Below are 14,746 nucleotides of genomic sequence, written 5' to 3'. Positions count from 1 at the left end.
ACGGACGGACGGACGGACAACCCGAAAATATAATGCCTCCGGCACTACTTCGTGGGGGAGGCATAACAAAACAACACTCCAAACTATACTGGAAAACATCTTGAGTTGGCAGCTATCTATCTGTCCATATTTCTGTCTACCAACATAGATAGCGACATTTATCTTTTTCCCCCAGTTTGCGAGATACAGTGTATACAGAACCTGTTGCCATGGAAACCTCTCACTCGTGCTCACACTCACTGGATGGTGAGGAAAAATGAGACAAGGATTACACACAGACTACTTTCGTTTGCATCGTGTCTTGGCTGACGAAAGACATCGTTCCAATTTGTTTTTTATTGAAAATAACCCTGGTCCCTCAAAAGAGATACACAGTACTTCCCCCAGAGATTCATTCTACAGTATTTCACAGGAATTCACACATCTCAACTTAGCACGATCATCACCTTTTAGAAGAAATGGGATGGCTACAACCAAACAAAAAATTACCTTTCGAAAGAACATGACCAACATTGAGTCAACGGAAAAAAAAAAAATGATCTAACAAAGATACATTGGAATGAAGGATATTAGTGTTTATCTTTGACCATATATTTCATGATCATTTTTGTCAGAGCACAAGTCTAACTCTTTGAAAAGGAGGATGGATGAAATGATTGGTCGAAAGTCACCGAGTGTGTGCTGGTGTAACATACATAATGGGTGCCAAGGAAGAGTATAGATGCCCATAACAACAACAAATGTGCAACCAACTACCTGATTTTGCTAACTACTGGTCAGCTTGTACACAGCTGTGTTCATGGAATATACGTGACTTGGTCCACCGCTGAAAGAATCAAGTGTGCAAACATTGCACCGACAGTTTTCATGTGGTTGTTTACTATGCCTATCTAGTGCTACTAAGGTGCAAAATCAGGAATGAGAAAGAAAAAATTACAGAGTGACATAATCGCCAACAAAAAGTAAACAGCTTTTTTCTTGTTTCTTTTTTTCTATTTCTGTCAACCATACCCATCAAAAGTATGTCGACAGTAAATATGAAATATAAGGGTTGAAAAAAAAGGACACACGTCTCCACAAAACACTGGAATGCTTCGTCATGAGTGTTTATGACCTACAAACTCTTTCAATGACAGGTAGACATGTATTTAGGGATAGGATGTGAGATCTACAATAGTTTTGTAATAGGACAAACACATTTCAAAACACACTAAAATTAGAAAAAGAACAATCCTAAGGAATGCAAATACATATGTAAATTGTTGTTTATAGGCCAATAAGACATAACATGCATACCAATGTGCAAAATACAACTGTAGTGTAAGCAACCCTTACACATTGACTAAGTGAATGTAAACACAAAAGTACATTTGTATCAAACTTCCACAAGTTCTAACATCTCTAAAAGTGGACGACCGAGCAAAATTGCCTCTGTTGACTCATTCAAGCTCATAAACTCATTTGCACTTTTAACTATCACCATGTCATGGCATGATAGCTGGAATTCCCAGAGTCAGAAAACGTTTGTTGCACTCCAAAACATTAAAACCAACAACACTCGATCAGGTCGCCATACCGCCAGACTACTATCAGAGGTGACCTCTCTTTAAAACATCTAACCAAACAATAACAACAGCTGAATCCATTCAAACTGTGGTAGACATCTTGTTTTGCTTGTACCTTCTATAGAAGGCATAGAGATTGTACACTCGTCAGCTTTTTAAACAATGTGCTTTTCAAATAACAATCTACTTTAACCAGTCTGAAATGGTCAGATCGTATGTATTGTCCTTTGAACTACGTGAAAAGTCACAAAATCACATACTTGGGGTTGATATGTACAATAGATAAGCACATGATTTCATCACGTGCAAACGTAAAAACTGCAAAGAAAAAAAAGTGATTTTGTTCTAAATGGATATATCTGTTTTTGCTACGAACCAGAAGATTAATGAGAAAATAAGAAAGTGAATGTATAAAAAAGAGGAGTAGCATCATATCGTTTTCAAGGCATAAAATCGTAACAACTGTGCAGCAGCGTCACCAGTTTTGGACCATGGTAACTGTGAGACAAGTCGAAAAACGGTTTCTGTTGTAAATTCTCAGTAATCACTTGACATCATTCAATGCTATGGTAAATCATGCCACATCACATTCCGTATCGTCAGCATGCAGTACGCAGACAAACGCTACATTTTCGCTGGTAGAAAATGGGACAAAGGAGTGGCAACTTGCAGCACCTTATCGAACGATTTGTGTCAGAATTGCATATTTTGTGATGAAAAAAAGACCACGGTGCACAAAACGTTAAAAAAGAGGCAAATTTGTGTTAAAAATGCAAATCATACAACATTACTATATCTAAAATATATAAAATGCGTCATTTCAATAAGGTTTACTTTTTTATATGTGGGTTTACGTGGTGTAACAAAGAGTAACTAGTGCTGTGTTGTAAGCTCTTGTAGTTAAAAGAAGAAGACATATTATGCATATATCATTGGATGTTTAGTATACCCTACATGCACCCCAGTCTAGAAATACTTGCAGGTTAAGTGGCAAAAAAAAAAAAAAGGAAAAAAAAAAAGATTTAGGCGTGGCTACAATCAAGTTCATTCCTCATTATACCGTCACTCACGAGATAAAAGCTTCTATAATATGCAGTAAATGCAACCTAAATGTAAACATAAACCGACATCAATAAAGATGTCCAGACATTACACCCCATACGAGATGTCACTTTCAGTAACTACAAGCCTTTCATTTTCTTTTCACAAGAACAAAGTACATGTACATCTGTAGACAATAGGCAAATGAAGCTATATAGCTAACTGGGGCGGAAAGACCACTAAACAGTGTATCACATATTGTCCTACCTTTAAAAACACTGCACATACAACACAGGCTTTTGGTCATGGCAAGTTAAATTCACACATAATAATCTCAATAGCTCGTCATAACTTAAAGACTTCATGAAGCTATAAAGCTAATGAAAGTGCACTAGGAAACGTGAATACACTTGGATGAATCACATGCTGCTATTAACTTGCTGATAAAAGTAGTACTAGTCATTCACTACATTTGGTTTCTTCTAAGCCGTCGATCAACCAAATCCAGACCATCATGAAACAGAGACGAAATAAAGTGTCAACATCCATTTTGCCACATCCATTATACAGAAGAATCACCACTGAGGGCAAGCTTTTTGAACAAGCTGTAATGTCAAAAAAATCTGAAGCATGGTTTCTCCCCACACCATGTACAATTCGGCGATGAGAAAGCAAAGAAAGGATGATAAGATCCCCAGCAAACACTGAAAGTTAACTCCCCTCTTTGGACTTGAGACAACAACAGTATCTTATCTTACTCCCCTGTAAGATATTAAAGATAAGTCTCAATTTATGTTCCATCAGCGATATTTCTCCCTACAGGCTGGCCTGCAAGCCTGGGCATTGTCTCATAAAGGTGCTTGTGACTATTTTGGATTGCAATCACTGCACTTACCACAACTGTGACCTGAAATGCTCACCGCTGATTGGATATTTATTGGCTGTCGTCATGACAAAACTGACATCACTGAAGCGTAACTGCAAATTAAACATCTCCCTGGAAACAGGGCCATGTTATTTATCAACAACCATAATGGTGATGTGAGTCAAGATTTAGGGAAAAATGTGGCCGTATAATGTCTTCAACTTCATAATCTAGTGCAACAATGCATTATTTTGGTAATTCGAAAATTGCTTTTTACCAAGCATTTAAAACTTACTGGAATAATCATTGCTCTACTTGGACACTGGCATACTCTGTATAAAAAATTTCAGAACACATCAGTCAATTCTTATCCCTTCATATTTGGAAAAGTTTGAATTGCTGGGAATTTTTACAGACTGTTGCACAACATCAGGTTTGTTGAAACAAAAATGACATAAACTCTTTTATGATAAAGGCTATTAATTTATAATATTCATTACAGTGATAACATTTTTTTTTTCTCGCAGGAAAATATATCTAAGTATTCACATAGTCACAAACTAGAGAAAAAACAAGCATATACAAATTCATTTGAATAATGAAAGTTTCTCATTTTGTACAGACAAAAAGTGCACAAGCGTGTAATCATTTAAGTACATATAATACACATTTTCATTTAACAAAGATAACAATTCTATGCATCTTTGTCAATGAAAAAAAAAGAACATTCCACATGTACATCATAATACAGTCACAAATAACCAAATGCACTCACCTACAAACTTCCTCGTGAGCTTGCGCACTCAAATACATCTGAGTGACATCCACTTGAATTAGACAGTAATTTACAATCATTAGTGGCCATGGTACCTGGCTGTTACACTTAAGCACAATATGTCAGATGAACTGACACAATAAAACAACAAAAATTGAAAAACAAAAACACACAAAGAAAAAAAATACAATGAGGAGATCAACTAGACATAGTTGTGACTTGTAGAATCATGGGCTTTATAAACCTTGCTTGCATTTCAGTTGGTTCAAACAAAGCATACACGTGGATTTGCGATTATATATTAGACAGGCCATACACATAATATACACATAGGATACCCTGAGAATACTACTGTCTATTTCTTTAAAACATTCTTAGTGTTCATCTTTCATAACACATCATTTAAAAACTTTAAAAAGAAAAAGCTTTAAAGGCTGACCTACTGCTTTCTAAATATTCTTTACACATGTGAGCAGATTTCTTAGTATAAAAATGGTCAATTATTTACACAGGTTATTTTCCTTTTTGATATTTGGTTTCGTAATGCTAATCCCTTTCAAAGAACCAAAGTAATGGCTCTTTTCCCAATCACTGAGAATATACAATTTACTGTCAAATTTTTTAAAATGGTAAAAATTATAATGTCAGGGCCCTCCAGAAAAAGAAAACAAAAACATAGCAATCTATTGAAAATAAAAAATGGGTATATGAAAATTAAGATCGATTGCTATGCTAAATTCAATATTGCAGGGCCACATGTATGGATAGTAAAGGCATTGTTAACATTGCTTTCCTTAGAGCTGAATGATCCTGGATGCTACCGGTGTCTCAGATATTGTGTTCAGGAGGGGCGGTCATCAGATATGGATCTTCAATTGAATCGACCTCCATTCGCAGCCTGCCGTGGTACATTAATAAGCCAGGACTAGTGCAGGCCTGCTAAAACAGAATTGCTGGTCAGCGAATACATGCACCGAAGCGTATGCTCACGACAAAAGGCTAGTTACAAATATGAAATCAAATTTCAGACTCTATTTTTTTTTTTACAGCAAGACATTCCTCACTAAACAAGATGGGTAAAAAAATGTGGGTCTTGAATACTATAGCAACGATCGCATAACTACAAAAACAATGCATAATCCAAAATGCTGCCATAATCCACAATACCTATTTTACTTATATGCTAGTGAATGCATATCAAACATTTGAAGGGTCAGTACATATCTCAAATATCTGGCCCTAGTGAGGTCAAAACCTACAGAGAAGACATCTTTTAATACTGCAGAAAATTAAGCATTCTGACAACGCATATTTTTGGGGAAAGTACAGAGCCTACACACAATCGCAAGCTGAATTTGAAAACTCTGCTCCATCTAAATCCCTGTAGTAAAAATACCATCTCTTGTATATGCCATATATTTTGTGAGGTTTTTATTTTTGTGAATTTCACAAGTTGGGTGCTATTCGCAAATTTTGCAACATGCGAAATCATTAACTCTGAACTTGACAATATAAAGTGCGCACATACATATGTCTTTATTCATTACTATACTCCATGATTGCGAATTTAACCAATTGCAAAAAATGTCGGGAAGTCCCGATTCACAAAAAAATTAGACGCGCTAAATATATTGTGTATAGAGAATGTCGGATGTTGGGTAGAGAGGCCTAATGGACTAAAATAACATCATTCTCAATTTTCTTTTTGCTACTACGATCAGAACAATCATAAAAACTTGAAACATCCCGCTTAGAAAATGGTTTCCTTGTACATCCCCTTCCCCCCAAAAGCAAGAAAAACAAAGAAAAGCATGAAGGTCCTACATGTTGACCTCACTATAGTAAGGCTCTGGTTGTTGCGAGATATCCTGGAGATTGCGCCGTGGTGACACGTGAGGTGTATGTTTCTCGGGTACCTCCGTCACCATGGAGTACTGTCCGGCATCGTTGCCCACCTCAAACTTCCTCTCAATCCGCTGCACCTCCTCCCGGGTCATGTCCAGAGGGATGCGGGGAGGCGGGACGGCCGGGCGGGGCTGATGCTCCTGCGGGGAGGGGATGTCGGCCGTGGCGTACATCCGCTCATCACCACTGTCCTGGAAGGCGGGGTTGTTCTGGATCTCAATCTCCTGGGAGGAGGTGGAGATGATGGAGGAGAGGGTGGAGGAAGGGGTAGACGGGGGACTCAGAGTGCATTCGTGGTGGACCTGGCTGTAAAGCGGCTCAGGGGGCGGGGGCGGGAGGGGCTGGCTGGTCGATGCGGTGATGGGCGTGTGCTGATTGAGTGTCTGAGGAGGCACTTTAGTCCGGCTGGAGGGCATCCCACTGTCCAGGCTAGTACTTGTATTTAGTTTGGTGCTGAAGAGAGAGCAAAATCCAAGCAATCAATTAAAATCATAGACTCTGTAGGGCCTTAGTCTTTCTGGTCATGCTTGGACTTATTTCTTTGGGCCATACATACAAACAATCTACTATGGGATCAACTACAATGTGGTTTTAAGTCCTCTCTGCAGAACTAGGCATGGGCAATGGGGATAAAGTGTCATTGGTACTTGAACCTGAGAATCATGTTATTCACACTATCAAGTTACAACCATGGCTCCCGTTTGGTAGGAAAGATGTGTGACTCTTCGTCCTCGGGTTCTTGAGTGGCATGATATGACTTTATTTAACCAGCGTATCCTCTTTAGGTATAGCACTGTTTCACCAACAGGCCCTAGCTGCCATTATTATTACCAAAGCATCGCCAGGTATTAGAGTAAACCATTCATACATCTGGGTGTAGGAGGGGCACGGTGGGTAAAAAAAATATATGGAATGGCATACACCCATAATTGAATTTTGCACCCATGATCTGTAGTTCCTGAGTCCAGAGCTTTACCAATCCTCTATACCACAGTGCTGCAAATGTCCCCCTGTGGTAGATGATCCCACAGGGTCCTTTTTTGCCCTGAAAGAAACGACTCCTTGTAGGATTTTAATTTCAGATGGGCCCCTTGAATTAATGATCTGCAAAAATTCCTCTAACAGTGTTGGAGGGTTGTATTTCTTTGTTTCCTATTGATGCAGAGAAGAAAGTAAATGTACACAATGTCTGTAAGGCTACTAGTACACTTAAATCACTTTCACCCAAACTATTCTTCTCAAGACAGATATTATCTTATTGTTAATCAAAACTTGTTAATTGTGATCCCATTCTGTTTCAAATTTATCTTTGAGAAATATTTTTTTTTGGTTTATTTTTTGAGTATGTCAAATTGTTAAAGAATAATAATGAATGAGTGAGGCCATTAGTATAGTAATGGCAGGTTTTCCACCACCCAAGACATTGACAAAATGCTGCAAGAATCACTTTCAATAAGAATATCAAATTGTGTGATAATCATTAATGAATCTCACCTCCTCTCTATTCTGCATCAGTTATTACCAGCTTCCCCCCACCCCCACCCCCTCCCCAGCAGACATTTTTAGTAAGTGACTTTTGCAATACTATATCAAAAGGAACTGTCTCCAAGGATGGAATTTTTCAGTCAGATTTCCAGAAATGCAATGATTTATGCTGGGATGTTGAGAATTTAATGCATGACTCTGTAAGTGAATAATCATTGTGGAAACAAGACTTTAAAAACGTTTGAACTTTTTGTCTCTTTTTTATTCTGAGATTTTCAGCATGACCAGATTAAGCATACAGTTAACATCACTGACAGCTGCCACATAAAGCTTTCCTGTCCAACGTCAGCCATCTCATCACAAAGACATTTACAGATAATGGAACCTCTACAGCATTCAATGCCTGCCATAGACTCCATTCACTGGTATTCTTTGCTTTAGACATGACTTAAAAGTTACATCATAATTTCCAAGCCCATGAAGAGCAGATTATTATTATTTTTTTCTTTTTTAGCATCATGGCAGAATTTTGCCTTTCCTCTTTTGCATGAGGCAAGAATTAAAGGTACAAAAAAAAAGGAAAAAGAAAGAAAGAAAAGGAGTTGGCTGGTACTTATGTGAATACATTTGACTCTTGCAAGTTTTAAAGCTTATATAGATTGGGTGAGCCAAGAGTGAGAAACATCCAATCTTGCAAATTCCCATTCATTTTGGCAGACAATATAGAATCTTTTTTTTTTTTTTTTTTTTGGCAAACAGATCAACGGAGGATGACAACACAAGATCGAGATGGCGGCACAGAGATGAAAAGAAATACAACGACAGTGAATGCAACACAACTTGGCATATACGGATGAATATACACGTTGCCACGGTGACAAAATGCAGGACTCAAGCATTCATTCGAAATGCAGGCAAGGCAACATTCGAAAAGTGCTAGAGGTTTAAAAAAAAAAAAACATGAAAAAGCACTGCCATGTTCGCACAAATAAAAAAGAAACTCCAAGCAGTCTTGCATCCGTTTTCTGCTTCATGACAATTGACAGATGCACAGGGGTATGTATATGTGTCGGACGAACACGTTTCACACTCACTGCAAATAAACATCTTGAAATGTGGATCTTTGTCATGCACAAAACTCTCCTGAAAGTGTGGCTTAAACAATGACTTGTTTTGTTTAGTTCTTATTCTGCTTTCAAAGATGATTCATTGATGAAATTTAACTGTTACAAAGAACTTTATAGACCCAGAGGGACAATTTCAGCAGCCGATGGACAGCAACTCATAGATTCCCAATCCTGTGGATGTGTGTGCATGTAAACCATTACAGAAATGATTACAAGAATACATTCTCCTCAACAAAACAGTTAATTTTCACTATTCACAAACTCATATCATACTTCACCATAATTACAAATCTTTTTCTGAAACTACATCAAGATGACCAATAGCAAGCTCTTTCCCAACACATGTAGACCAATGTGCTGCTACATTACACACATACATACTAACATACATACATACATACATACAATGGCACGCAAACAATTCCTTGCAAGCGGGGGCGACAAACATACAAACTAACAGGCAAAGCAAACTATGATGAGATGAAGCTACATAGGATATCAAAAGCAAGTAAAGGGTATGGAAACTGATGCAATTTCACAAATGTTCAAGTTTGCTTTGATGAACAGAATTTATAAATGATTAAAGCAACATCACACAGGCAGAAAAGTAGAATTTTCATTTCAAAATATGGACCTGATGATAAAAAATGAAATGATACAGTTTTACAGGCTTTCAAGATAAAACAGTAGCACAAGCATATACAATGCAGATTACATGAAGTAATTTCAGAACATTTTGCTCAATGAATAATGTATATTTTCTGTTACTTGGAGTATATAAGTTGTTAAGCAATTCATGCAAATCAAGCAGGAAATTTTAATGCTTCTGGATTGAATTTGGGAAACCACTGTAATCTGGCAGTTTTCAAAGAGGTACAGAGTTAATTGCATCCTTCTATGACCATTTTCCTTTTGTCTGACGGTAAAAATTGTGAAACATTAATATGAATCTTGGTGTATTCTCCTAAGTTTCTTTACACAGACACTGCTACTACTGACTGTGAAACTCGTATTGAAGAGCAAAATTAATGCTTTTGTATTTCTGTGATATTTTGTGAATATATACGACAGTACTTATTCCATCCACCCGTATCCAGTGGCGGATCCAGGAATTCCATAAAGGGGAGGGGCCTTTACAAGATTAAAGGGGGTGCTCGCCCCCCCCCCCCATTTTTTCCTCCTTTTTATCTATTTTGTTTTGACAAAAAAATAAAAATAAAGAGAGGGCGCGTGCCCGGTGTGCCCCCTCTGGATCCGCCACTGCATATAAGTATTTAAAAAGCAAATCACAGAGGTGTGGGCATTATAATGTGACACATGTACTTGAAAGGAGGCTCAAGGAAGAGGGGGAGATTTTGCTTTGCATGCAGCAGGCTGCGACCATTCTATCACTACATTCCGCAACGTTTCCAACGACAGATCAACGACTCTACCTTGGGGAACGAGGGCTAGGTGTCGGCTTGGCGGGTCTTCCGTCTGTTCACAGAAATAACGGTTAGTATTTTTAACAGATTGAAGATGAAATATAACACACCCTCACTTTCTTCTCTACAAGTTGGAGCAAACATTCATTCTATACAGCTACAAATATATATATATATTTTTTGGAAATCACATACACACATAAAACACACTGACTGTTTTCGCAACATATTAGCAAACTTTCTGTGACAATAAGGATGTAACTTCACTTGAACTCACAAACGACGTATTATGTAGCTGAGACTCTAGTGAGCGTGATAACGTGTGTCAGTCATGATGTGGAAAGGAGGAATGAAGAGCTAAACTAGTGATGTTCATAATAAATAAATATGCATAATGCCTACAACAACATCTCTTAGGACTATTCTCTGTACATACTAACTGACAGATATCATTTCCTTTAATTTTATTTCAACTTTATTTTTGTTTGTTTTTGAAGCACTCTCCTGTGTTTGTGTCCGCCCAATGCTATTGTAAAAAAAAAAACAACAACACACAAAAAGAAACGTCTAAATGATTGGTTTGATGATAGGGAAATGGGAGGGATGTGATGAGTCAGGGCAATATGAATTCAGTTGTAGATGAAAACTTCACCGAAAATGGAATCTCAAACACTACTCCAGAAAACAAAAAAAAAAACAAAAAACAAAACAAGAGAAGATGGTGAAGCTTGGTGTTAATTCCCCAGTATCTTTTTATTAATCTATTTTTAAAGAATAACTCTTTGTTGTTGTACTGAAGCTGCACATGGAGATTGGACATAATTTCTACGAAATGCTAAAGCACATGTGACCTGGCACCAAAAAAATATATAACAACCAACGAGATGACAAAATATCTTTGCAGCTGTGGTAGTTCGCACTTTGACCGGGAGGGTTGATATTTGACTGAGGGTACGAGACAGTTATCGCCATCCAAAATAAATTTGTGGGTCTAAAGTGAGTTCCAAATAGCCTGTATAGTATAAGTATGCAAATTTCAGGATGTGTTTACACCGCTTGCCAAAAGTTGGGTAATCTGATTATCCATCTGGAATGCTTGCTGCAGAGGTTTTTACCCCATCTTTTGTGTTTCAAGTCAAAGGCATAATTTACCACTTGCAGATAAAACAAAAACCAACATCGGTGCTTCAAAATACATCTAAAATGTAAGTTAGGGATAGAAACTACCAATGTAAAAATTTGAACCAGTATAACCAATGTTAAGAATTGTTAAATATTTAAAATGTGAACAATAGTTATGATAAAAATGTTTCCAAACTAAACGGTCTACAGTTATGGTTTAATGAGAAAAATAGTGATATCTCCTTATATTTTAGGCATTATTGCAACAACAAAAAATTATGGTAGGATGTTTTGTGATACAACTGACCTACGCATATGCATCAAAAGTGATATCTTGTACATTTTTAATCACTGCTCCCAAAGGTAAAGAGGAGCTTAAACAAAGTGTGGCAGCCTTTCAGACTCTCCTGGCTGCCTGCTTGAATGGCCACAAACTTTGGGGACTAATTTTCTTGCCTCTTCCTGAATCAACAGCATCTTGAAGAGACTCACTTTGTATTCATAAGAAAGTTTTCAGCAAATCTTTAACTTATCTATACAAAACATACATATACAGACAACATTTTAAAGCTTAAAGGGTGTACCCATGTCGTCACCCTACCAAAAGCTAGAATATATGATTTTGATTTAAGCAGCTTGATAAGGATTCTTCTGGCCCAGGTCACGTGCATTTGAAGTCTGCAGCATCCTATTTTTCTCTAGAGTTCTGTTTTGGTTGTTGAATGTGAACAGCTCTCATAATTTGAAGTGCGCAAATTTAAGGTTCTCTGATGTTTGCAAAGACTCTTCAGAGGATGTTTTTTTCTCCCGCTTGCTCAAAGAGGGTATTCAAGCAAGGGGGCCCCATGCTTGTAACATACGTGCATCCAGTCATAATACATGCCCTACCATGCGATTCAGTTGTCCCAAGCAAGTGATATTGTAGCACCCTAAATCAATATACCAAGGCTCGACATTAACGGTGACTCAGTTGCTCAGGGCGACCAGAAACAGATGTCAAGCGACAAGTTTTTAAGAAAAGATGTGTTTTGGTGGCCTGATCAGGCCACCAAAAGAAAAAGTTAATGTCGAGCTTTGAATGTTAACTGTATATACCATATATTTACAAAGTCTAATTTTTCACGTATTGGGACTTCCAACAATTTTGCAAGTGCTTAAATTCATGATCAAGTAATATACGGTAATGAACACTACAGAAAAATGTAGCGTGCATGTCACATTTAAGCCGGGATTAGAATTATAATTTTGGGTGTTTTTAAATCCACAAATGCCACCGGACTCACAAATTTTGCAAAATATATGGCATATACAGCTAGATGAGACATTTAAAGTCGAATGGTGCAATGATGACAACATAAGCATAACAGTGCTAGATGAGACCTCTATGTGGAAACATATCATTTGACAATTGGCGATGAATGTAGCCTTTGGCCTCAATTCTTTCTTCTCTTATTTTTTTAGGGGGGGTGGGGATCTACTTTACTATACAAAGTGCCTTATACTTGATATATATATTCCCCATGGGCATTGTTCTAGGTAAAGAGTGAAATATCATCATCGTCAACAGATTCACAAGTGTATCTCATATTTAGTGAGACTAGATTACTCTCTAATTTGAGGTCTGATTTTGACAAAATTGCTGCCACTTTGATTTCACACGACTGATCGAAGTCAGCTTGGAAATGAACAGCACTTTAAACAGCTTAAATAGCACTTTAAACAAATCATCACTGGTAAAGAGGTGCCTATATGTTCCTGTCACATTGAATTAGCATTACACAGTGCAAGGGATTCTCCTCACTAATCTATTAATCTACTAACTACTAACTTGGGGCAAATTATTCGATGTATAGGGCCCCATTTTTCTCTCTTTCTCTTCTTCCTTTAAAACAACAACAACAACTACTAACTCATTTTTCCATCTCTCTAAATTCTACAACTTTGGTGACACTGATATCTACCTAAAGGAATCATTTTTTTTTTTTGGGGGGGGGGGGGGAGGGTATGGCAACATGAATTTCACACTGCGAGGTAATTTAGCAACAAACATATGAGTTTTAGCTTTGTTTTCACTCTGGGCAAATTTTGTACAAAAACAAAAAAGAATAGTATACACATGTGAGAAATTCCTACTTTGCCAGAACTTGAGCTTCATCCTAGTAGGGGATTCTGTTTGGAGATAGGATGGAATATATTTGTGCAAATGATTGAACATAAGGACAAAATGGGATAGCATCTGTGCAAATGTAAATATACATGGAAACACAAATACGTGTATATATTTTATAACTGGACAGGCAATTTCAAATGACGGGGAAAAAAGAAGCTCAAAACAGCTGACTGTCTTGGAACTCAGAATGAGCTGATTTTTGTAAATGTTGGTGAGATGGATTACACTCTATATGAGATACCACACTAGCTGTACTGGAGGAAACAAAGAATTCACTGTACTGTATCATACACAGTGGCATGTGATTGATTGGGAACTTTTGTTTGGGATTTTTATTTTCAGTCTCCTTCTCTTTTTCTTTTTTAAAGATAGAGCATCATTAATGAAAACATTTACATTTTTAAAATGCTATTTTAATATTTGTTTTTCCCCTGATAATGAATTTTCAGACTAAAACAGAAAATGTACTTTGTTTGCTTCGTGATTTTATCTCTGCTGATTTCTAAATTGTTAGCAGAATGGGAAACTACAATGCAAACTGACTGATTGTAATCATTACACACAGTGTAGGTGAAGCATATTATAGTGTGAAAGTTAATCGCTTGCAGACTACCTACCAAAAAAAAAAAAAAAAGAAATTAAGATTCACATCAACTCAACAAATGTAAAACATAGTGATATACATATGAGTAACTCGTGATGAGCACGTAACATAATGTGTGACTGAAACCGTGTGCACCACAAAAGATTATGTTAGAAGTTTAATGTTTGCAGACTACCTTCCCCCAAAAGAGATTCACATCAACTCAACAAATGTAAATCATAGTGGTATATATATATATATATACATATGTAACATAACGTGTGACTGAAACCATGTGTAACACACAGGGGTTAGCAGTAATAGCATTCAGGGGTTTATAAAGGGATGGTATAGTTTTGGTTGAGATGGGGCCTCAGGTTTCCTACTCTTTTTTTTTGTGAGATAATGAGAAACCTCTTATGAAATATGAAAGCACACAATTTTAAGGGGAATTCAAAGTTTACTTAATAAAAATTGGTTCTCAAATGACTGAGATATCCCAAAGCAAAGAGGTACTAAACGTGGGACCCATCTTTTATTAGGACCACTTTCTTTTACTTTCATTGTTTTGGATATCTCAGCCATTTTAAAACTAATTTTCATCACATAAAGTTTGAATTCCCCTTCAAATTGTAAGCTATTTGATACTGTATTTCATAAGCGGTTTCGAATTGTATCGCAAAA

At 37.1% G+C, this 14,746-nt stretch overlaps 1 protein-coding gene across 3 annotated transcripts in view; it reads right to left on the bottom strand.

Annotated features, from left to right (window-relative positions):
• Nucleotides 1–675: 675 nt before the first annotated feature.
• Nucleotides 676–14,746, bottom strand: part of LOC139740017 (shootin-1-like) — a 126,228-nt gene continuing 112,157 nt past the window's right edge. For 2 of the 3 annotated variants that reach the window (XM_071650611.1, XM_071650614.1), the window contains 3 exons: nucleotides 13,443–13,478; nucleotides 10,197–10,239; nucleotides 676–6,604 (listed from right to left, as the gene is read on the bottom strand). In XM_071650611.1, the coding sequence (XP_071506712.1) occupies nucleotides 6,067–6,604; nucleotides 10,197–10,239; nucleotides 13,443–13,478 (617 nt within the window). In that variant the 3' untranslated portion in view covers nucleotides 676–6,066. The remainder of the gene's footprint in view (nucleotides 6,605–10,196; nucleotides 10,240–13,442; nucleotides 13,479–14,746) is intronic. The other variant, XM_071650613.1, reaches the window with a different exon arrangement.

Source organism: Diadema antillarum, unplaced genomic scaffold, assembly GCF_040938485.1.
Source record: "Diadema antillarum isolate AM-2024a unplaced genomic scaffold, OU_Dant_1.0 seq00000825_RagTag, whole genome shotgun sequence".
NCBI classification, from domain to species: Eukaryota; Metazoa; Echinodermata; class Echinoidea; order Diadematoida; family Diadematidae; genus Diadema; species Diadema antillarum.
Note: the sequence above shows the minus strand (reverse complement) of the source record. Positions and strands in the feature narration are given on the sequence as shown.